Below are 25,022 nucleotides of genomic sequence, written 5' to 3'. Positions count from 1 at the left end.
TATAGTCCAAATGCCTGTGGTGGCTTGTCTCTAGAATGATCCCTCATAGACCCTGTGCAGCATCCTGCTGATGTTCCAGGTTCCTCCAGGTGGGGCAACTGTAATTTTGGCAGGATCAGAACACTCACCAGGTCTCTGCGCTTCTGTCACCCAGGTTCCTGTAAGGCTGGGTGCTCTTAGGTCTCTTTCTCCATCTCCTTTGACCTGGAAGACAGTGCTGGGTTCCTGGTGGATGCCATGGCTGGCAGGCTAGCTCCTCTCTCTTCACCAGTCAGCCCCAAACTGAGTCAGGTTCTCTTCTTTTCTCTCCCCTCCAGGCCTGGCATTAGCTGCAGGTATCACAGAGGGGGCTAGCTGAGCCCAAAGGCTCTCCTTAACCCCTTCTGTGCTGATGGGTGGTTTCTCTGCTTCACCACACTCCTCCTCCAGCTAGAGGAGGTTCTGCAGTTCCAAGGGGTGAGTCACAGCGGCCCAGGACTGCTATCTAACCCTCCTGGCCCAGTGTGGGGTTTATACATCATAGGCGTCCTAAGAGGCACAGCACCTCAGGCATCTGGCAAAAGGAATGGATGGTGTGGAGTTGGCACATTACCTTGTCTGTGACATCCTCCTGCTGCAAGAGAACAAGAACGTGTCAGAGACTTGGATGCCCTTAGGAATCAGGAGGGATTAATTGCAATAGAAACCAGCAGCATTTCCACCTGGCATCTGCCCATGTCTCCAGGGCAGGTATACTCTCCTGACTGCTGGGATGGACTCTTGCCTTTCTCTCTAGTGACCTCCAGTGCTAAACAACCTCCCCCCATCCCCTCATTGTAGGGTGAGCGTCGGCCTCCATTTCCTTAGCCTCCCTCTGATAGGTGTTCCATCTCCAAACCCACCTGGGGACTCAGCTCATGTTATCAGAATCTCTCCTCCACCATCCACTCAACCCAGTTATGGCAGGGACGGGGCTCTAGCAGAGTGGGTGGGAGGGTTTCTGACAGCAATAATATGGGATGGGGGAGGCTGAGCTTTTTCCCCAAGTGACCCTCAGTGACTAATGGTGAAGCTGCAGGCTGGCAGCTCTATTGAATGAGGCTGATCAACAGCCCCTGCAGATTGAATCATCCAATTCTCCCCAGAGCAGGTCCAGCCTGGGCAGCAGCAAAGCAATTTCCCCCAGCCCATGTGCCTCAGCCCTGCCTGGTCAGTTTGCCATGGCCAAGGTAATGTACCAGCTCTGCACCATCCTGGCTCCCCAAAGCTGCCAGTGATAGGGGCAACTCTAAATGGCGGCTCTGGTGACATGGACACTAGGCCACTAGGAACTGGGCTGAGGCCCTATGGGGCAGGAAAGGCTCATAGACATCACTAGGGGATTCTCTTGCCCATACCATGAGCAATGGCAGCTTCTCCTGGTGATGTAACTCTTGTAATTAAATAACCTTGCTAAAGAGCTGGTTCTGAACTGCTCAGGGACAAGCTGTCTCCATCCTGCTTGTGGAGGTGAATTCATCTCCCATCCCAATGGCACCAGCTCTGACTCTCATTCCCCGCTAAGCTCGTTGCTGCCCAGCCACTGAATGGCATTAGGATGGGAATGATTTTCCATAGCCTAAAGGTGAAAGGCAGTGGGTCCCACCCCCAAACTCCTGAGCCTAATCCAGCTGCTTACCTCATCACCCATCAGCTGATCAGCTTCCCACAGAATGGAGTAGGTTAGGACCAGCCCAGCCTGGCTGATCTGGAGTAGGGGGTTGTAGATGGCCAGAGTTGCTGTTTTGAGGAATGATCTTCTCTGTACCTCCAAGAAGATATTTCCGAAGACCTGAAACCAACAAAACATGAGTCTTTAGATGACTGCCCAGAGCCAGGCTCCATATCCTGGGCTGGAATGGTATTTCTGTCTGGTGACTCAGTTGCAGACACTGACGGATCAAAAGCCTAGTGGCTCTTTCTGGAGGGGGAAATCACAGCAGGGGCCATGATGTGCTGGGAATGTATCTGTGTGGGTGAGCAGGCATGCTCTGGAGTGCAGCTATCAGTGACAATGGGGACCCTCAATTGCGTCCAGCAGAGATACTTCCTGAAAGTAGTTGCTTGAGGCATGGGACTTTTGGAGCTGACAGACCAAAGGTCTAGTCCCCTCCCCTTAATGATTTCTCTAGTAACTGGGTTTGGCGACTGAAGCACATGGGTTTGTTCCAAGGGGAATCCAAACTGCAGCATGACAAGGACAATGTGACCTCACCACAAGACAATAGTTCCCTGGTGGGGGTGGGTGGGTGTTCTGCTTCCTGACTTGTAATGGCAAACCCCACCCATTTTCTGGGACTCCAACAAGGATCTGGTCAGGCAATAGCTGGGTGTATCCTGCCCACTCACCAACCCAGTGGCTCCCCTCTCAGAAACTCATGTGTGGGACAGGAACTGGATTCCCAAAGACATAATCTTGCAGTAACTCACTCACTCGGGATTCTTTTCATGCCATGTAGCAATGGATCCATGGAACACATGAAACCACTATCATTAGCAAGGCTCCAAACCAGGACCTTTAATGCCATCCTCTCCCATTGAGCTGAACAAAGAAGTCTGAACTAAAAATAAGTGGCAGGATCTTGTCCAGTCTCCAGTATGGAGCCACTGCAGGGACACGCAGCCATCTAGCTATTATTATCTTAACATCAGACAGACAAAGGGAAAGTTTTTCCCATTTTAAGAAGTTCTAGCCCTACCATTGGCTCTTTTGGTCAGGTGCCCACTCCCTTCCTTTTATCATGGGCTTTTTTAACCCTTTACAGGTAAAGCAAGTAGAGAACAGCTACTAACAGGGATTTGTAGCTACTGGCTGGCTGGGTGTCCATAAAAGGGAGCTTCCCCCCCCCTTTATCACATAGCCATTAATATCAAAGGCAGTTTTTGGTCCCAATCTTTTCCTTGCTGGTTTACCTCTTTCTTAGGGCAGTTTTTATTGTCCTGTTTGTTCTTTCTACCTGCCTGGAGCTTTGGAGGATGGCCAGCTATATGTAGCCTCTGTTTAACACTGAAAGCTTGACACAATCCCTTTGTAATTTCTCCTATAAAATGAGGTCCCTGATCAGAATCTATTTCTATAGGGAAACCCCATCTTACAATAACGTGATCCACTAGAACCCTAGCTGTAGTTAATGCGGTATTATTTTTTGAAGTGATTGCTTCAACCCATTTAGTGAAAGGATCAATTATCACAAGGCAATATTGATTTTCTCTTGCATTTTTTGCAAGTGGTCTAATAAAATTGATTTGTACCTTGCCCATAGGCCATCTGTTCTCTGATGGAATGGTCCTTTTACTACTTTGGTATCTGCATTATTAGCTGAACAGGGTAAACAATTGTTCACATATTGCTCTACATCTGCCCTCATACTTGGCTACCAGCCTGCCATTCGCAGTTTATCAAGGGTTTTATCTATTCCCATATGCCCATTATTATGTACTAAGGAGATTATTTCATTGGGACTACCCATACAGACATATCATCATCTGTTTTAGTAGCTAATATTAATCCGGTTTCATGCTGCCAAATTTTCCATCCTTGGTGTTTCTCTTTTGACACCAATTTTTGTATCTCAGAATCTTTCCTTTGTAAGGCCACTAGATTAGTTTGTTCTATCTTCTCATATTCTATTTTTGTTATAGGTGCTAACTGAAACTTTGGTTTCCATAACATCCCCTCCTTGACGCCCTTCTTAGTTTGTTCATCTGCCTTCCTACTCCACTGAGCCCCTTCAACATTCTTCTTGTGGGCCTTTACTTTTCCCATTAACGCAGGTTGTGTTCTTTCTTGTGTCAATCCCCATAAATAAATTCAGTTTTTCCAGCATGACTTATAAGCTTACCATCTGCCAATTTCATACCCCTCTTTTGCCATTGAGGCATCCAGCCTATTACAGCTCTTAATACCCAGTCTGTGAAAATTAACCACAGTCACATCTATTAGTGTATTCTCCAGCGCCACTATTACTGATACAATTTCAGCAGCTTGTGCCAAGTGCGGTAACATTGTCCTTCAGAAACCTTCTCATCTGATATCCTTACGGCTGCATAACCCATATATGCCTTGCCTCTCTCATAAAACTAGACCCATCCACAAACCAAGTAACTTTTACGGTATCTATGACCACACTTGAGATTGCTCCACCTTGGAAACATGGCACGTCCCTCAGGAGGAGTTTCTGGCAAAGGACACTCATGCTGTTCTCTTCTATCAGAAGATCATAAGGAATAGGAGATAAACTTGGAATCTTTTCTGTGGCTATATTCTTATTTAACAAGGCTAATGTCCTTTTGCTAATCTGAGACTGGAATATGCCCATCATTAATTTTCCCTGTCAGCATGTATTTCACAGGTGAATGGGATGTTCTCAAAAGCACTGGAGATAGTCTTACTAGATATTCCCAGTGTTGTAAAGCCCAAACTAATGCCAATACCTCCTTCTCAAAAGGAGTAAATCCTTGTTCTTCTCCATCTAAGATTTTAGATGCATATGCCACCAGTCAAAGTCCTGTACCATGGTCTTGCCTTAAAATAGCACTTATTCCAGTATTTGTAGTAGCCAACTGCAATACAAACGGCTGTCCTACTTTTGATATGCTAAAGCTGGGGGCTTGTGCTAATGCCCTTTTAAGATGAGTAAATGCTTCCTATTGTTCTAAACACCCTTTTCCATTTGTGACCTTTCTTAACAATTGATACAACGGACTGGCCTTTTCTGCATAGTTTTCTATAAACTCCCTCAAGAAATTAGTCATCCCTAAGAATGACCTTTAAGTTGATAAGAAAAGGAGTACTTGTGGCACCTTAGAGACTAACAAATTTATTTGAGCATAAGCTTCCTAAGCTACAGCTCACTTCATCGGATGCATTCCATGAAGTGAGCTTGTAGCTTACGAAAGCTTATGCTCAAATAAATGTGTTAGTCTCTAAGGTGCCACAAGTACTCCTTTTCTTTTTTGCGAATACAGAATAACACAGCTGCTACTCTGAACCCTTTAAGTTGATATATCTGTTGGAGATGGTAATTTTTGCAATAATTCTACCCTTTGCCTATCTGGTGTCCACCCTTCTTGTCCCAGCGTTATTCCTAGATAATTAACTTGTTGCTGACATATCTGAGCTTTCTCTGGACTAACCTTGAACCCCGTTTCTTTTATTTTTGTAATATTTGACGTTAGTATTTCCAAATTCTCCTCTTTTGTTCTTGTGCTAATAAGGATATCATCTACATATGATATGATATTATCCTTATTAGGCATTTTATCCCACATTTTCTTTACATGCATATGGCAAATGGTGGGGCTATTATGAAATCCTGGGAGGGTTCTGGTGAAACAGAACTGTATTCCCAGGAATGTAAAGGCAAATATATACCAGGAGTCTGGATGTAACAGGTATGGCAAAGAACGCATTTGCCAGATCCAAGACAGTGAACCACCATGCTCCTCCAATAGTGGAAGCAATCACTTCAGGATATTGTGCAACTATGGGGCAGTCACTGAGGTTTACTTTATTAAGGGGTCTTAGATGATGGTTAACCTGTAGGTTTACTATCTGCTTTTAAAACTGTCCAAATAGCAACATTATTTATGCTTTGTTGTTCTACTATGACTCCCTGCTCCAAGAGTCCTTGGATAGTCTTCATGAAGCTAGGTTCTGCTTCCATGGGATAGTTATACTGTCTTTGCGGTGAGGGATCAATCCCATTAATTAGTACCTCTGCTTCTATCTTTCCACACTCTGCCTTATTAGTAGTCCAGACCACTTTATGTTTTTGTGCAATTTTTAAAACTTCTATTGGCCAATTTGGCCATTTCATTTCTTCCATTGCCTTAATAGTAGCTAAACTATACCCTGCTTCAATAACAATTGGTTGATCTACTATACTGATCCTATTGGAAGGTATTTCCTGTAATACCTTATTTACCAAATCTACTGTCACTCTGAGCTTGCTTAATACATCAACCCCAATTATTCTATCATCATCATCCAGATTCATTAAACCAAACTGTTCTCTTCCTTGTCTTGTTCCTAATGGAAAAGGAACTGGAACACTAAACGGTACCTTACACATTGCTTCATTAAATCCCTGGAACTTCTTGATTATAACAGGAGATCCAAATAAAATTCTTATTTCTTGTATTTACTAAAGAAAATGTAGCACCTGTATCTATCAACATATTTTGTCCGAACGCTCCCTTATTAAACTCCACATGAACAGTGGGTCTCCCCCAATAGTCTGTTTGTAAATGTGCCACTAAATCAACATGATCTCTTGCTGATATTGGGGAGATAGGAGGCACTTGGCTTCCCTATATCTGATCTCTACTGGTTGGGGCATAGGTATGCTTTTTTTTCCCCATGATTTGCTAATCTTTGAAGCAGTTCTTCTGTAAGTAAGCCAGCCATTAATTTGTTCTTTAAATTCGAGCTGCAGCAATTTTTTCCATAGCCAATTTCTTCCTGGATCATTGATTCTTCATTAATAAGAAACAAACTTTTTATTTTATCTTCCTCTTTTCTTAGTCCTTGTCGTGGGGTGACGACTCCCCAGTGTGGCGCCTCCTGTCGGTCATCCTGGGAATTAGCTCGTCTGGCCAGGAGCACCCTCTGCAGGCCGATGTCTCGCCTGACGCTGGCCCCCGTGTCCCTCCCAGACCCTGGTGCGCTCCTTGTCAGGGTTCAGCCCCAGCAGTAACCCACAATCCAAATCTCCTTATCTAGGGGATCCCCCAACCCTCTACACACACCTTGCCTCAGTGGCTACTGCCAGTCACCATCTAGCCCCCGCTCCCTGGGGCACACTTCAGGCTATGAACCACTCATCATTGGCAAAGGAGGGTTGGACCAGCTGCCTCTGCCTATCTCTGGGCTGCCCCTCTGCAGCCCCAGTACCCTTTCATAGGCCTTTCGCTTGGCTGGAGCTCCCCAGCTCCCTCTGCCCCTCCCCAGTACTGCTCCACTTCAGGTACCCTGCTGGTACCTTTTGTGTGTCCTTAACTAGGCTTGCAGCCTTGGGGTTTGTTCGGCTGGAGCTCCCCAGCACTGCTCCACTCCTTCCCAGGCAGCCAGGTCCTTCTCTCTCTAGGAAGCTAGAAAGAGTGTGTTTCTTTGCTTCTGGCTCACAGCCCTCTTATAAGGGCCAGCTGGCCCCGATTAAGCTGGCCACAACTGTGGCTGCTTTCCCAATCAGCCTGCTTTTCCCATTCACAGCCCTTTCCCGGGCTGCTTTAACTCCTTCAGGGTAGGAGCGGGTTAGTTTCCCCGCTACAGTCCTATTTTATTTTGTTGATTTCCCTGTCTTCCTGGACCATTATTAGAGAAAGTTATTACTGATACTCTTTCATTCTTCCCCTTACAAAGGGAAACAAGTTTGCCTCCTATTTCATATAGTCTTTTTCCCTTTTCTTCTATGTCACACAGAGGAGTTTGGATAAGATCATCAGAAATTGTAGCCCTTCTTATTGTTGGATTAAATCCTAACAATAATGCTCTTTTGAATTACGGGACATCATATAATATTATTCTACCTCCTTGAGGGATTCCTGAATGTTTATATAATAATCTTTTCCTAGCTATGTATTAATGCTGAGAGAGCACTTCCCGTTAATCTGGGCGTTCCTGATGTTTTTGCCAGTCATCCAACTACTGTATTTCTATTTAAAGAACCATAGATTTCCCTAGAGCCCTAACCTGTTCAGGGATATATGGTCTTTCCTCTGCCATTTCTTCTATACCTCCTCAGTTTCCTTGTGCAATAGTTTTTGTTACTGTGGAAGTAATAATTGGGGTCCCCAGAGGTGGCCTCTGGAACTCTTCTGTTGGTAAGCATAAAATTCTGGGAAGGGCTCCTTAGGACACTCTTCATAACAAGGAGGGCTAAAATCTAGAGTCACAAGCTGTAACCCCTGCAAAGCAGCTTGCTTTTTCTTCTTTTTGCTTGGTTCTTCTGAAAACAAGCCTTTCTTCTTCAGTTGAATAAAATGGTTACTCACCTTCTGTAACTATCTACTCCAGTTAGGTGTGTGCGTGTGCTGCATGCATGGCTGTCGGAAGCTTTTTTCTTAGCAGCTACCAGTCGGGCCGGCTGTGGAGCCCCCTGGAGTGGCGCCAGTATGGCACTCTATATATGACCCTGCCGGCCTGACCCCCCTTCAGTTTCTTCTTGCCACTTACTCTGACAGAGGGGAAGGTGGGAGGGAATGGAATAGATATGAGCAACACTTCTTGAAGAACAACAGTTACAAAAGGTGAGTAACCATTTTTTCTTCTTCGAGAGCTTGCTCATATCAATTCCAGTTAGGTGACTCCCAAGCCTTACCTAGGAGGTGGGTCGGAGTCAAGGTATTGCTGACCATAGTACCACTCTACTAAAGGCCACATCATTTCTGGATTGGTGGATGATGGCGTAGTACAACGTGAAAGCATGCACAGAAGACCATGTTGCGGCCCTGCAGATTTCCTTGGGCTAGAAAGGCTGCTGACGAGGCCTGTGCCCTCGTGGAGTGAGCTGTAATAGCAGGCAGAGGAACTTTCACCAAGCCATAACAGGTGCAGATACAAGCGGTGATCCAGGAGAAGAGCCGCTGGGAAGAGACTGGTAATCCCTTCATCCATCCTGTTATTGCAACAAACAACTGAGTTGTCTTTTGGAACGGCCTTGTTCGCTCCATGTAGAAAGCAAGCGCTCTCCTGACATCCAGTGAGTGCAGCATTTGTTCTTGAAAGCTGTTGTGTGGCTTTGGGTAAAAGACAGGCAGGAAGATGTCCTGGCTAATATGAAAATGGGACACCATCTTGGAAAGGAAAGCTGGATGAGATCTAAGTTGCACCTTGTCTTTATGAAAAATCATGTATGGGGGCTCTGAGGTGAGGGCCCACAGCTCAGACATACGTCGTGCCAAGGTGATAGCCACCAGAAAAGCTACTTTCCAAGAAAGGTAAAGAAGTTAACAGGAACTATGGGCTCAAAGGGAGGGCCCATGAGGCGGGAGAGGACTAGGTTAAGGTCCCAAGTCAGGATGGGGTGCTTTGTCGGGGGATATGTCTTCTCCAGGCCTTTCAGGAAATGACCCACAATGGGATTAGCAAACACTGAATGACCAGAATTGCCTGGATGAAAAGCCAAGATGGCCATGAGGTGGACCTTGAGAGAACTAAACACAAGATGCTAGTCCTTTAGATACAGGAGGTAGTCCAGGATACAAGAAATGGGGGCCTGGGATGGAAACACCTGCCTTTGGACGCACCAGCTGGAGAATCTTTTCCATTTCACCCCATGGATTCTCCAGGCCGTAAGATGGCGAGACTAAAGGTCTGGGTGAAGGAGGCGACCGTGGTCCTGCGTAATGAGGTTGGGAAGGAGAGCGAGCTGTATCAGCAGCTGGACCAATAAATCCATGAGCGTGGGCTACCAGTACTGGTGAGACCAAGCTGGGGCCACCAAAATGATGTCCGCCTTGTCTCTGCGGATTTTGAGGAGCACTTTGTGGATCAGTGGAAATGGCGGGAAGGCGTATAGCAGCTGCCCGTTCCATGGGGTCATGAATACATCCTGGGCTGAATACAGCTTGGACTGTGACTCCTGAAGGAGCAAAAGGTTGGGCACTTCCTGTTGGCCCATATGGCGAACAGGTTGATTTGGGGAAACCCCCAATTGCGGAAGATGGAGTGGTTGATGTCTGGGTGGATTGACTACTCGTGTGTGAGGAAGCGTCTGCTCAATCTGTCCGCCAGCACATTCTGAGTGCCCGGCAGGTATGTAGGCGTGTAGGGCCAGTTCCTCTACTTGTCACAAGCCCTGAGTTGTTAGGCTCCTGAGGTGCGCTCCCTACCCAACGTGGACGTGTCTGTAACTAAGGTCTAAGCGGGTTGGGGCGGGTGAAAAGAAACTCCAGTGCCTACTGCGTGAGGATTCAGCCACCACTGTAGCGAATCGAGGATGTGCCGAGGGATAGTTAGCACTGTGTCCAGACTGTCACAGCCCGGGCGATACTCAGATGCAAGTCATGCTTGCAAGGGTCTGAGTCACAGCCTGGCATGTTGAACTATGTATGTGCAGGCCTGAGACACTGCCTTGTTGTGGTGGTGGGGAAGCTGGAAAAGCTGCTGATTATTTGTGAGAGGAACAGGTGACATGTCTCTGGCAGGAATGCTCTCGCTTGAGTCGCGTCCAGAACAGCTCCAATGAACTCTATTCTGGATTTGCTGACACTGAGTATGAGACCTAGTTGGTCGAATGTGTCTCTGATTATATTCACCTGTGTTTCCACCTGCTGACGGGAGTTGCCCTGGAGGAGCCAGTTGTCTAGGTAGGGGTAGACATGTACGTGGTGGTGATGGATAAAAGCTGCTACAACTGCCATGCACTTGGTGAAGACATGAGGTGCTGTGCACAGTCCGAAGTGAATGAACATGAACTGGTAGTGCACCTTGTTCACTACAAAGTGAAGAACTGTCTGTGAGCTGGCGTGATGGATATGTGAAAATAGCCATCCTTCATATCGAGGGCAGCATATCAGTCTTCTGGGACTAGGGAAGGGATGATTGTGCTCAGGGCGACCATGTGGAACTTCAAGCTGACTGTGAACTTGTTGAGTTTTCGCAGGTTCAGAATGGGCCTGAGGCCCCCCTTCGCTTTGGGGATGAGGAAGTATCGGGAGTAAAAACCCTTGCCTACGAGTACCTGTGGGAATGTCTCCACTGTTCCTAGGGCGAGAAGAATCTGAACCTCCTCGATGAGGAGTTGCTCATGAGAGGGGTCCCTGAAGAGAGACAGGCAAAGGGGGTGCGAAGGTGGGGAAGAACAGAATTGGATAGAATATCCTGCCTCTACTGTGTGGAGCACCCATCGGTCTGACATAATAAGGGACCACGCATGGTAGAAGCAGGATAGACTGTTCAAAAATGGAGGAGAGGCAACCGGGGGGTCTACTAGTATTCCATCCTCAGGCGCACCTTCAAAAGGTGTGCTTGGGGCCCAAGGGGGCTTGGGCTGCCCTTGGCCCTGCCCAGATGGAGGGCGAGATGGCTTGTGCCGGCCATATCTGCTTCTCTTACGCGAGAAGTCCTGTCTGGGCTAGGGCGGGAAGGACCACTGCTGAGTGGCCTGCAGCTTAAAGGGCTTTCTTTGGGTCGCTGGAGTGTGCATGCTGAGGGACTTCATTGTATTCCGGGAGTCCTTTAGGCTATGCAGCCTAGAATTTGTCTGTTCGGCAAATAGATCCTGCCCATCAAAGGGGAGGTCCTGTAAGGTCTGCTGGACCTCCGGGGGAAGGTCAGGGGACTGGAGCCAAGCATTGCATCTCATCGCTATCCCCGACGCCAGAGTACGTGGAGCAGAGTCCACGGCATCAAGGGAGCCTTGGAGGGAAGTCCAGACGACTGCTTTACCCTCTTCTGCAATGGCTCCAAACTCCAATCACAACTCAGATGGAAGGAGCTCCTTCAATTTAAGGATTGAGGACCAGGCGTTATAATTGTACTGACTCAGAATCGCGAACTGGTTTGCGATCCTGAGAGAAAGTCCCTGTGGAATAAATCTTCCTGACAAACAAATCAAGGCATTAGGCATCCATTGATTTGGGTGTGGGAGCCTGTTGACTTTGCCTTTCCTTTTCAGTCACCGCCTCTACTGCAAGAGAGCGGGGGGGTGGGGGGGGAGGATGGGTGAAAAGGTACTCATATCCCTTGGTGGGAACAAAGTGTTTATGTTCAGCACCCTTGGCCGTAGGGGGGATGGAGGCAGGCGATTGCCATATGGTCTTTGCATTGGACTGGATGGTCTTTATGATGGTTAAGGCTACCCTAGAGGGACCCTCTGGTGCCAAGATGTCCACCATTGGGTCCTCCTGTTCAACCACTTCCTCCACCTGAAGGTTCATATTTAGGGCTACTCGACGGAGGAGGTCCTGCAGCACCCTATAATCCATGGGTGGTGGCCCAGATGTTGAGGTGCCTGCCACCACCTCATCAGGGGATGACAAGGAGGAAGCCACTGGTAGCATCAGTTCCATAGTAACCACTTGTTCCTTAGGGGCTGGGTGCTCATGGGTACCAGGTGTAGCCTTAGTCAGTGAATGTGGTGCTGGAGCTGGGTTTTGCAAAAAGTCCTGGGATGGACAGCTGAAAGTTGCCTTTGGGAGGCGAGGTCCTAATCGGGGTGATGGAGGAATTCCGGGTGGGGCACCCTGGGACTGATGGTATGCACATGGGGTCCAAAACTGCCAAACTTCTGGCGGCCACTGGGGTGCTGAGTGTCCTGCCTTAAACTCCCCGGCCCTGATCTGGATGCCTCAGATGCTCCCAATGCCCTGCCGGTAATAAGGCGACCTTGAGCAGGAGGGCCAAGGGGGAGCGGCATGAGACTGCACTGGAGATACATCCTCCTGCGGGGGAGTGATGGCTGTCTGATTGCTGTGAACAGTAGCGGTGCCGTGATGTAGAGCAGTGCCTCAGTGGGGAATGATGCCGGGGTGTGGAGCGGTGCCACAATGTAGAATGGTGCCGAGAGTGAGAGCGGTGCTGCAGTGAGGACCGGTGCCGGTCAACCGTGCGATGCCTGGAAGCTGAGCAGTGCGTGGGCTGAAGCCAGTGCTGGGACCGGTGCTGTGAGGTCACAGAGCGGGACCTGGATCTCGAACGGGACCACTATATGCCAACGACCACCTCGAGCGGGAGCGGCTCCGAGGATCGGGGCTATGGGACCAGTGCCGTGAGTCAGACCCATGGGAACAGAGTAAAATGCAATAGAATTACAATTTGGAAGTATCATATAATTGAAGTGGTGTAGCAAAATAAAAGACACAGACTACATAGGGTACCTTAACACATACAAGAAATAAAGTTTTCAGAGTAGCAGCCGTGTTAGTCTGTATTCGCAAAAAGAAAAGGAGTACTTGTGGCACCTTAGAGACTAACAAATTTATTAGAGCATAAGCTTTCGTGAGCTACAGCTCACTTCATCAGATGCATTTGGTGGAAAAATCTCTCCTCTGTTTTTTCCACCAAATGCATCCGATGAAGTGAGCTGTAGCTCATGAAAGCTTATGCTCTAATAAATTTGTTAGTCTCTAAGGTGCCACAAGTACTCCTTTTCTTTTTAAGAAATACAGTGTTTTCAATGTAACAAGCATATAGAGGTTCCGTACATACAAAGGCTTTTAGACATAATATTACAATTTAACCCCGTACGTAATGCAATGTAGTATATGTGGCCTCCATAGACACATATAAGAAATCATAACGTGTTCACAAATTTAAAATAAAACATTTACTTAACACTAATATTTAACATTTAACATCCTGTGAACATCAGCCAGTCGCAGGATGGGTAGGAGAGATTTCACTCAAGACGCAGGCATCCAGCTTTATTGACAGACACACCCAAGCATTTCTTAATAAGAGATGGAAAAATTAGACTTACACTCTCTTCACAATCCCTCTGATTCCTCTATAGAAAGGGATACTTCTGCTCTGTCACAGAAAACCTGGTGTCAATGTTGTCTCAGAGGGCTGTGGGTTCTGCAGCCGTTATCTCCCAGATCTGAGGTGGTTAGCTGCTTGTTCATTGCTGCTGCTAAGGTAGCTTGCTGGCAGGCAGTTGCTCATTGCTACCGCAACCTTAGAATTCTGCCACTGCTGCTGCTTTTCCAGGTAGCTGCTGCTTCTTGCAGGTATCTTCCAGCTTCTGTTCTCCACAAAACCCCAAACCCCTACAAGTTCAGCCTGCCGGCTGTTGGCCTTATATACTGGTTGCTCTCTCAGGATCAGCCAATCAGCTTTCAGAAATTAGCATATTTCTAGATCTTTCCCAGTTTATTTGCATATGTCGCTCCTAGGAGTGCTCTTCCCCCATGTCATCATCCTTAGTTTTAGGTAAGAGAGCCCCACCCCTGACACCATCTTGGATTCTAGAATTTTCTACTTTTCTATTTAGACTTCGACATCCTCGTCGCCACCATTTTGGTCAGCCAGGATGGATTTTCTAAATTTAAACTATCATTAATTGCTACTTAATTAAAGCCCCAATCTTAAAACTACTTACTATTTTATAAAAAGAAAAGGAGTACTTGTGGCACCTTAGAGACTAACAAATTTATTAGAGCATAAGCTTTCGTGAGCTACAGCTCACTTCATCGGATGCTCACGAAAGCTTATGCTCTAATAAATTTGTTAGTCTCTAAGGTGCCACAAGTACTCCTTTTCTTTTTGCGAATACAGACTAACACGGTTGCTACTCTGAAACCTTACTATTTTATGCAAACCAAAGTGTCCTGATACTGTCACCACCTTAATTATGTTGGGGAAAGTGAATTTTTGCAATATATAAACCCCTTCTGAGGTTTTTCTGTAAGCCTTTATTAAAGTGCTGCAAGGTATTTCAGAACATTCAGAGCAAAAATCTCTCATTATAGAGAGACAATGACGAGTTGTGACCTGCAGGATACAAGCATTGCCCTGGGTGCCACAATCCCCTTCTAAAGCTCTATGATCACTGAATCCTGTTGATTTCACTCCAATTTGTCAAGGGCATTTTGAATTCTAATCCTGTGCTCCAAAGTGCTTGGTGCAAATGTGACAAACATACTCTCCACTCCATTATCTGAATCATTAATGAAAATATCAAATAGTGCTGGACCCAGACTGACAGTTGCAGAACCCCTTTAGATACACTCTTTCATTTTGACAGCCAAACATTGGTAAACGTACTCTTTGAGTATGATCTTTCAACCAGTTCTGCACCCACATTATAGTAATTTCATCTAAGCCACATTTCCCCAGTTTGTTTATGAGACTGTCACGTGGGACTGTGTCAAAACCCTTATTAATTAACATCAAGCTATATCATGTCTATTGCTTCCCCTCATCCACTAGACCAGTTACCCTGACAAAGAAGAAAATAAGGTTGTTTGGAATGATTTCTTCTTGACAAATCCATGCTTATTAGTCCTTATAACCCTAGGTGCTTACAAACTGATTGTTTAATGATTTGTTCCAGTATCCTTCAAGGTATCAAAGTGAGGCTTGACTAGTCTGTACGTTCCCGGGTCCTCTTTGTTCCCCTTTTTAAACATAGATACTATCTTGTTAATGGATGTGATGATATTCTTTTTCTAGGATCTCAGAAGAGAACGTGTACAGCACTTGGTTTGTTAAGGCAACAAATGCTGAGCCAGGAACCAGTGTTAAAATTTGTCTCCTCCACAAAGTGCTTTAATGCCTATTATCTCACCCAGACTCACTACAGCCAGGAGTTAAGAGAAATGTCCCTCTTCCCATTGGACAAATTGGGACCCTGACATACAGAGAAGGGAGATGACCTACCCCAGGTCACACAGCAAAGTGATGGCAGAGCCAGAGAGAAAAGCCAACAGTTCTAACTCTTGCTCTAACCAACAGACGATGAAACCTGCAGAGGAAGGGATAGAGCCGAGGAATTGAGATGGTACAAAAATTTTCATCGAAACAGTTTTCTGTTGGAAAATCCCATTTAGATTAAATAAATATGTTTTTTTGAAATCCTAAATTGATTTGGATGAAAATTCTTTGCAAAAATATTTTTTTGCAAAACAAAAGCATTTCTGTTTGTCACATACTGTTAAATTGCACACAAAGAGGAGACACTTTGATCTAGAAAACTAGATGAGATGATTCAGTCTGGGCTAAGTAGTTACTCCTCTTAGTGATTTAAAAATAATAAAATACAAATAAAATAGAATACTTCAGCTATTATACAGCAGAACCCTGTTTATTGAATCTAATTGGACCTGGGGCCAAATCAGACTAATCAAAAATTCAGATAATCTGGAGAATAGGAAGGTGTGAGACTGAAGCGTCATCTAGTGGCCACAGGAGAAATCGCCTGATTCTGGACCTGTGTGCACTGGTTATTCAGTTAATATGGAAAGCCGGATAACGGAGGGTTGGATAAATGGGGTTCTACTGCATTACATCATAATCTGCCATGACTCAACATGATAAAACATCTCATATTATACACTGCTACTAGTGACACTCTCAAATGGATCTTCACAGCTTCCCAACCTCTACTCACCATGAGGTAGGTATAAGAGGATTGTTATCCCTAATTGACAGAGAGAAAAACTAAAGCTGAGAAAAGTGAAGGAACTTGTCTTATGTCACACTGCCAGTGGCAGAGTTGGGAATAGGACCCCGTAGTCCTGACTTTGAAACTAACCGTCAATTTTGAATTTCATGCACTGAATGACCAGAATAAAGTGATCTCAAATGAGATTCAGACCAACAACTGTTCACAGTTATTATTCAGCAAGTATTTTAGAGGAACTAGAATATTAGAGAGACTCATGAACTGCTCAGAGACAATTAATGGAGAAAAGCAGCAACATTCATCAAGCATCTGATTGATTATGGCTTATTTGCTTGATCTTAAAAGAGAACAACGAAGTCCTGAGTCTCCTCCTGTCACTAGACCTCTAGTTCAGCCAGTCAGCATTGAGATTCTGAGGGGCAGGAGGCTGAGGGTTCTCACCAAATGGTCCAAAGGATGGCCAAGGCCACCAGTGGGAATCACTGTCAGAGCACTCTTCCAGCCCCGGCTCTCTCTGAGGGCCTCCCATAATGAGGGCCAGAGAAAACCCCCTTCTCGCCAGTGGCGGGAGGGAAGAAGGGAAAAGGGAAACCAAAAAAGACAAACCCCAGTGTTCCCAGTGATTCTAAGGGACAATGGCCTATGTGGGGGAAAAAATTCTCCCACCTTCACCTGGTGTTTTCCATGCTGGCCAGCACCAGATGGATCAGGCTGAATAGCTATCAGACTTCTCTGAGGCTCTTACCTTCTCAGCAGGGATGTCTGTTTTCTAGCAAAATTAGTAGTGGGAAAGGGAAAAACTCCGAAGGGGCTCCTCCTTGTGCTCACATACGTGCACCTGAATTGTCTCTCAGTCCTCAAGGAGAGACCTTGAGAAGGAGACTTGCTGCAGCAAAGCCACAGGGGTCTCTGAGATTCCCCCTGCACTGCAGCCTGTCCTACCTGTCTCTTGTCAGGTTCTGTCTGTGAGGTCACCACCTCCCATACTATTTTGACCAATAAGCTGAGGTCCTACAAAAGGCCCTTGTGATGTCACTGCCACACCCACCCCACCCTGCAGGGCTCACATATTGCCCCTGGCCAGTCCCTTTGGATGTTTGAGCTGTTTCCCCTGTATCATCCCACTCACTCGCCGTTAGTTCTGGGGATCAAGCAGGCTACACGTGAAAATATCAGAAGCTGCTCAACATGCCACACTCAGTTTTTCAGAGACTTGTACACTTTAAGACCAGAAGAGAAAATTAGATCATCTAATCTGACCCCCTGCATATCACAGGCATCCGTTATAGCACAGGAGCTAATTTTTGACCAAAGCACATTCGAGAAAGGCATATAGTCTTCATTGGGAGACATCAAGGGATGTAAAACCACCGCTTTCCTTGGTAATTTTTAAGAAACTGGTGCAGTGAGGGGAAGAGAAGTGACCTCAAGGCCACACTTGTGAGTTTTAATACATACATGCACAATAGAACTGCACTAAGGTTGTACAAGCAACCTTAATTCTGGTGTTTCCTAACATTTAAAGGCCTGCTCTACACATCGTTCTTTATACGTATATAGCTATTTTGGGTAGGGATGCATTAATGTATTTATTTTTACCCTAAATAGTTGTCCCGGCACAACCTCTAGTGTGGACACATATACATCTTTATAAAAGTGCCTTACACCAATATATAGATTATTCACCTGTCTGTACTAGAATAGTTATACTGGTACAAAGCAGTACTTTACACTGATATGACTGTGTCCATAGTAGGGGGATTGTACTGCTTTAACTACATGAGTAGAGCTCAAGTAGTACAACTTTCTAGTGGGAACAAGTCCCTGCTCACCAACACACATGCACCGTTATGTTGAATTAAAACAAAAAAGTAAAGCTCTTAAGAGAGAGGAGACATTGCCTCTCACAGGAAGAATGACACTCAGACACTTCACCCTCAGATACTATGGTGATGGGGATCAACTGAAAAACCTAGATAAATAGCTCCCGTATTCCATGTAGACTAATGAATGTCAGCACAGAGGTATCATGGAGTTGCTGGCCCCTTTAAGGGGAGCCAGGGCTCACACTATATGTGGGAAGCTAATTGAAAAGGAAAGAGCCTATGTAGGCAGTTGATTGTCTATTAAGCACCTGACTTTGATCAAAGGCCATCAGGACTCTGTTGCAAGGAGGTGCTCTTGGGGACAGGAGCTCTCTGTTGCTGCAGGAGAAGATGACCTGTAAAACTCTCTAAACTGTCAGGTAAAATGATGCAGTAGAAAGGGTACGGTTTTAGCCTCCAGCTCAGCCAATCAGCATTGAGACTCTGACGGGCAGGAAGTGGAGGGTTCTCACCAGTAAGTCAAATCATCAGAAGATCTGATCATTAAATGAACATATCATGGATGGATTAGCTTTGGCTGTAATGCTAGCATTTAGATGCATCATTTATAAGCACAATAATCAGATATGTATATACTTCAAAGGACTTGGTATAATCTACTGAGCTGCATTCACTATTGTTAGTTTATGTTGCTTTCCAGACTTGAAGGCCACTCTTCCTCTTCTCCTTATTTGTGGTTTAAATTAAAAAGTCAGTCAGCCCAAGTTTTAAAAAGCTGTAGTCCTGGCGGTTGTAGCCCATTGGTTATCCTACTCTGAACTGTATTTTGGAATGATTCATGCCCTAGAGATATTATGCTCATTTTTCAGCTACAACCACTATTCATTCATTTTTTCTGGAGACTCCTTGGTCCACTTTCAGCCTATCAAGTACACATGTGAGATCCCTTTTCAAAGAGACATGTAACAGTGAAATTCTTCTGCTAGGTTTTCACCCACTAATTGTAAGCAGGGAACTAGTTCTCTTTTTTCAAACAAAGCCACATTTTTTAAATCTTCCCTGAGTTTAGCTGTGGTTATAGAACCATATAGTGCATAAATTGTGAGAGGTAGCAAATTGTGTCACATTTTGCTACCTCGACCAGAGAACGGGAAAGGTGAGAGGTAGCGAATTGTGACAGGACAGCAAAAGAGAACATACCTAGGTGTCAGAAACTGCTTCTGGTAGCAAACTCTGTCAGTGGTGGTTTTTGACATTACACCCTGGCACCTGGCAGGAGGCGATGGTTTTCAAACTGTGGGGCATATGTCCCCCAAGGGAGGCACACCCCACAGTTTGAAAACTGTGCTAAATGGAAGGCAGAAATCTGGGGAGGTATAAGCCCCCACAAGCCCCCCATGCATTGCCTCTAGGGGGCACAAATATACTTGCTTGCCTGGGCTCTAAAATGCTCTGGTCATATGCACTTACATCACACTGAATGACAGACTTCACCTATGCACCAGCCATGGGAGGTTGAAATCTGTACATATACCTAACAGTCATCACATCGACATGAGGGTGCAAATCCCAGAGAAGTCCTCCCATCATTAAATTGGTGGAAGAACCCTCTCCAGTATGGAAAGGAGTACAATTTTTCCTACCTTCCGTGACATTGGATGGGGTGCTTGCCTAGACCACCTTCAGACTCAAGGTGTTTAGAATCCCAATGACACCTGCTTCACATAAATGTCCTAGAACATAAGAACGGCCTTATTGGGACAGACCAAAGGTCAGTACAGCCCAGTATCCTGTCTACTGACAGTGGCCAATGCCAGGTGCCCCAGAGGGAGTGAACCTAACAGGTAATGATCAAGTGATCTCTCTCCTGCCATCCATCTCCACCCTCTGATAAACAGAGGCTAGGGACACCATTCCTTACCCATCCTGGCTAATAGCCATTAATGGCCTTAACCTCCATGAATTTATCCAGTTCTCTTTTAAACCCTGTTATTGTCCTAGCCTTCACAACCTCCTCACGCAAGGAGTTCCACAGGTTGACTGTGCACTGTGTGAAGAAGAACTTCCTTTTATTTGTCTTAAACCTGCTGCCCATTAATTTCATTTGGTGGCCCCTAGTTCTTATATTATGGGAACAAATAAATAACTTTTCCTTATTCACTTTCTCCATACCACTCTCACCCCGTTAGTCTCCTCTTTTCCAAGCTGAAAAGTCCTAGCCTCTTCAATCTCTCCTCATATGGGACCCGTTCCAAACCCCTAATCATTTTAGTTGCCCTTTTCTGAATCTTTTCTAATGCCAGTGTATCTTTTTTGAACTCAGAGCTATTCATCTAGCCTGCACAGCAATTCTTTCCATGTTACACAGACTAACAGACCAGGTCATGTCAGACAACACAACAGCAAGGTTTTATGTCAACAGACAGGAGCACGTTCACCCCCCTGTTGCCAAGAAGCTGTTAGTCTCTGGAACTGGTATGATCATCACCAAATCACACCAGTAGCTCTGCAGGTATATAGCATGTCCATGTGGACCAGGTCAACAGGCAATTGTCAAGTAACTATGAACGGACCGTCAGGGATACAGTTCTGCATGTGGGTTTCCCACAGTAAACCAAATCACTATAGACTGGAACAAGAAGCATCAAATGTTCCATTCCATTCTCTAGCAGATGTTTTCCTCATCTTGTAGATTCCAGGGATAACACATGCTTGTCTACCAACCCTGTTTATGCTGCGGGTCTTGAGGAGCCTCAGGACTCATCAATAATGATCATGCTAGCACCAGCTTGTCCTGCAGTTCTTGTGCTCAGACCTGATTTACCTGTCAACTTAGCCCCCAATATCACATTACCTGCCTTAGCCAATGCGATCTCCCAGAATGAAGATCAGATGCTTTATCTAGACTCAGCATTGTTGCATTTGACAACATGGATAGCAACATGGCTACCACAACACTGCAAACAACATGGATAGTGGCTAGTTTCTACTATTGGTAGCAGCTGCTCAGCTGACATCCACTATAGGTAGGACACTACTATGCTTCACTAAGTAACTAAATGAAAGAAGTCCTCTGTTTGGACAACACACCACCACTTGTCTCCCTTAGAAACTCCAAATTCCTCTTATTTTGGACTATCTGCTATCCTCAAGAATTCAGGATGATCAGTCAGCTCCATAAGGGTAACCTTATCAGCAATACCAATACATCATCAGGATTACACCATCTGATCCCTCCCTACAGTTTCTAGTTTCCTCAAGGTCCTCATTCATGTGTTTCCCCCAGTTCAGGAGTCCTGTCTTCCTTGGAATAGTAATATAGTTTTTTACCAGGTTAATGGGCCCTCTTCTTGAGCCCCTTCTTCATTGCTACATCTGTCAATGAAGACAGCCTTTTTAGTAGCCAGAACTTCAACTCAAAAGGTACAAGAAATACAGGCACTTCTGGCTGACCACCTTACATCGTGTTCCATTAGGACAAGTTGATCTCATAGGTCTCACCCTAGGTTTTTACCTAAGATGGTTTTGAATGTTCTTACCCTAGCCCCATTCCTACCTGGGGGGGGGAGGGGTGGAAGGAGAGAGAGGAGGGAGAGGAGAGAGAAACTGCACATCCTTGAGGTAGTTACTGCTCTTTTGTGTTACCTTAACAGCATATTGTCTTTCAGGAATTGCCCTATGCTGTTAGTAGCATTTGCAGATACAGTAAAAGGCCAGGCAGTACTTACCCAAAGACTATCTAAATGGCTTTCTAGTTGCATTAAATCATGCTAGATTGGATTCATGCAAGCTGGTTAGAGCTGACTCCACCAGAGCTCAGGCAGCCTCTGAAGCAAGGGGCATACACAGCTGTATAGGGATCAGTCCACACTTTCACCCAACACTATTCCCTCTACAAAGCTTCCATATCTGACAGCTGCTTTGGCAGAGCAATAACTGAACAGGCCCAACCTCCTGATTATGAGGTTACTGTTTGCTAGTCACCAGAAGTGGAACACATGTGGACAGGCACTAGTTAGTTACCCAACAGTAACTGTGGTTCTTTGAGATGTGTTGGCCATGTGTATTTCACGATCTAGTCTCCTTCCCCACTCCTGCAGTCTTAGAATACCTAGATTCTGTATTGGTAAAGGAACTGAGCAAAGGTTGGGCCCACTCCATTTATACCTTCAGGTGGGGTGTTGGGATGGGCATCAAGGACACTGGCATGGCCCCAACTGGCACTGCTGGCTAAAAGAATCCAATTGTGTGGATGGGACTGGAATACAGGTGGACAATTACTCAAAAATGAATTACCTAAGCACCCTAAATACATCCATGGTCAAATACCCAGTCAGAGTTCCCTCCCCACTCTGAACTCTAGGGTACAGATGTGGGGACCCGCATGAAAGACCCCCTAAGCTTATTTCTACCAGCTTAGGTTAAAAACTTCCCCAAGGCAAAAATCCTTCCTTGTCCTTGGGTGAGTACTGCTGCCATCACCAAGTGAGTTAGACAAAGATTCAGGAAAAGGACCACTTGGAGTTCCTGTTTCCCCAAAATTTTCCCCCAAACCCCTTCACCCCCTCTCCTGGGGAGGCTTGAGAATAATCTACCAACCAGATAGGTAAACAAGGTGAGCACAAACCCAAAGAATAAACAGAAATTATAAAGAAAAGAAAAAGGTAAAAGAAGCACCTCTGTAAAATCAGGATGGAAGATAATTTTACAGGGTAATAAGACTTAAAACAGAGGATTCCCCCCTAGGCAAAACTTTGAAGTTACAAAAAACAGGGATAAACCTCCCTCTTAGCACAGGGAAAATTCACAAACTAAAACAAAAGATAATCTAATGCATTCCTTGCTATTACTGACTATTTCTGTAATATTAGATGTATCATTTCAGAAGGAACTGGATTACTTGCTTGGTCTCTCTCTTTGTCTCAGAGAGAACACAAACAGAGCACAAAAACAAAGCCTTTCCACCCCCATCCCCACCCCCCAGATTTGAAAGTATCCTATTTCCCCATTGGTCCTTCTGGTCAGGTACCAACCCGGTTACAAGTAAGGGGATTCTGTACCTCTGGCCAAGAGGGATTTTATTTTACTGCATACATTAAGGTTGTTACCCTTTCCTTTATATTTATGACACCCACTATGTAACAGATGTTGAAGAGGTTTTTGAGAGAGGTTTTCAGTCCAGAAAGGTTGTCTAGATCTGGAATTGATACCCTCCATTAGTAATTTGAAGCTTCCTTGGGAAGTTGTACAAGTTCATATTATGGTTTAGTAATGTGCTGGTAGTGTCTTTTGTCCCTAGTGATTAATACAAGTGACCATGAATAGACTGGTCTCCATGGAAAAAAAATGTTTTTAAATGTTCACAAGTCAAACAGTGATTTGTAGACTTAAAAATTCCAAGCACTTCTGCAATTTTGATGTCACATATCTTTATGTACCTAGGAAAGCCCCATGTCCACGGTTCCTTTTAAATAATGAAAAACATCACCTCAAACTCAAAGAGATTAAGGGGGCAGTGGTGCTAATCAACGGTGGCAAGGATCATGACCTCAAGTGGTGAAAGAGTTTACCCCCCCCTCTTAAAAGTTGTAAAAACACTATTCCGTTTCACTTAACAAAACATTCCCCGCTCCCCCTCCCCAAAATGTTTTAAATGAAGCTGAAATTGTGACTAACAGCTTCAACACTGGGTTCTAGAACAGTAGAAGCTTAATTTCTCCACAGTGGAATGTACTAGTTCTCCAAACCCAATGGGGGGGAATTATGTCCTCCATGTCTCAGAAATATCCTTTTTGCAAGGCAAATTCACTAGGATTTTGCAAAGTACATCTGAATTTGGCCATTAGTGCTTAAGCCTAGCTTAACAGTTGTAAAAGCAGGCAGTATAAGTTCCTTAATAAATAATTCCTTAAGATGTAAAATACTTCAATTTCCACTCTCACACAGTCAAATTAGGTAGATGTGGTATATCTTGACTTCAGTAAAGCTTTTGATATGGTCTCACATGATTTTCTCATAAACAAACTAGGGATGCAACCTAGATGGAGCTACTATAAGGAGAGTGCAAGATCCCAACAGGGGTGAAGAGTTTCCCAGCCTGGGACCTTGTTCACACCCAGTCTTATCCTTTCCTTTGTGGGAGGTTGGAGACCGACCTAGCACTGTCTTCTTGGGCTTCTCGGTCGGAGCCATGTATGGGGACCGGTGCCAGCCAGTGGATGGTCCCAGTGAGGCATTGTGTACTGAGGTCACAGCACTTGGCTTCAAGTGGGAGCATTGCTCTGGTGCCAGGGCGAGGGCCGACTCCATAAGGAGCACTCCAATGAATATCACGCTCCTGAGTCATTGGCTTGAAGGACTTGCAAATTTTGCATTTTTCGCTTATGTGCCCTTCGCCCAATCAACGCAGACAACTGCTGTGTGGATCACTAATGGGCACGGGCTTCTTGCAGCGATCACAGGGCTTAAAGCCTGGGGAGCTGGGCATGCCCCGTCCCGAGGCAAAGTCCCGTTCAGGACCTATAAAGCCTCTTAACTATAGCTAAGGGATTTACAAATACTAACAGAAAACTATATACACTATAATACAAGAATTAACTATTTCGTACAGCACTAGCGGAAGCAGCAACGGTTCCAGCACGTCACTGGTGGCAAGAAGGAACTGAGGGTGGGGGGAGCCAATGGCGCCCTATCTACCACACCATGCATGCACCACTCCAGAGGGCGCCGGAGCTAGTCCCCTATGAATACTGCTGAGGAAAAAACTTTAGGCCGGATGCATGTGGCAAGCACACCTAAGTTGAATAGACATGAGCAAGCACTCAAAGAAGAAATTGGGTTTATTTAGTCTGGAAAAGAGAAGACAGAGGGGACATGATAACGGTTCTCAAGTATTTGAAAGGTTGTTATAAGGAGGAGGAAGAAAAACAAAATTTTTACTTAACCTCTGAGGATAGGACAAGAAGCAATGGGCTTAAATTGCAGCAAGGGAGGTTTAGGTTGGACATTAGAAAAAACTTCCTCTCCGGGTGGTTAAGCCCTGGAATAAATTGCCCAGGGAGGTTGTGGAATCTCTGATATTGGAGATTTTTAAGAGCAGGTTAGACAA

General features: G+C 45.4%; 1 protein-coding gene across 1 annotated transcript in view; it reads right to left on the bottom strand.

Moving 5' to 3' along the window:
• The window catches only part of ANKRD42 (ankyrin repeat domain 42), a 51,398-nt gene extending 44,288 nt beyond the window's left edge, over positions 1-7,110 (bottom strand). Inside the window, 2 exon segments of the mRNA XM_043504102.1 lie at positions 1,658-1,810; positions 7,002-7,110. Coding sequence (XP_043360037.1) covers positions 1,658-1,662 — 5 coding nt within the window. The 5' untranslated portion in view covers positions 1,663-1,810; positions 7,002-7,110.
• Between the last annotated feature and the right edge of the window lie 17,912 nt (positions 7,111-25,022).

The sequence above is a fragment of the Dermochelys coriacea genome, chromosome 1 (assembly GCF_009764565.3).
Source record: "Dermochelys coriacea isolate rDerCor1 chromosome 1, rDerCor1.pri.v4, whole genome shotgun sequence".
Classification (NCBI taxonomy): Eukaryota; Metazoa; Chordata; order Testudines; family Dermochelyidae; genus Dermochelys; species Dermochelys coriacea.
Note: the sequence above shows the minus strand (reverse complement) of the source record. Positions and strands in the feature narration are given on the sequence as shown.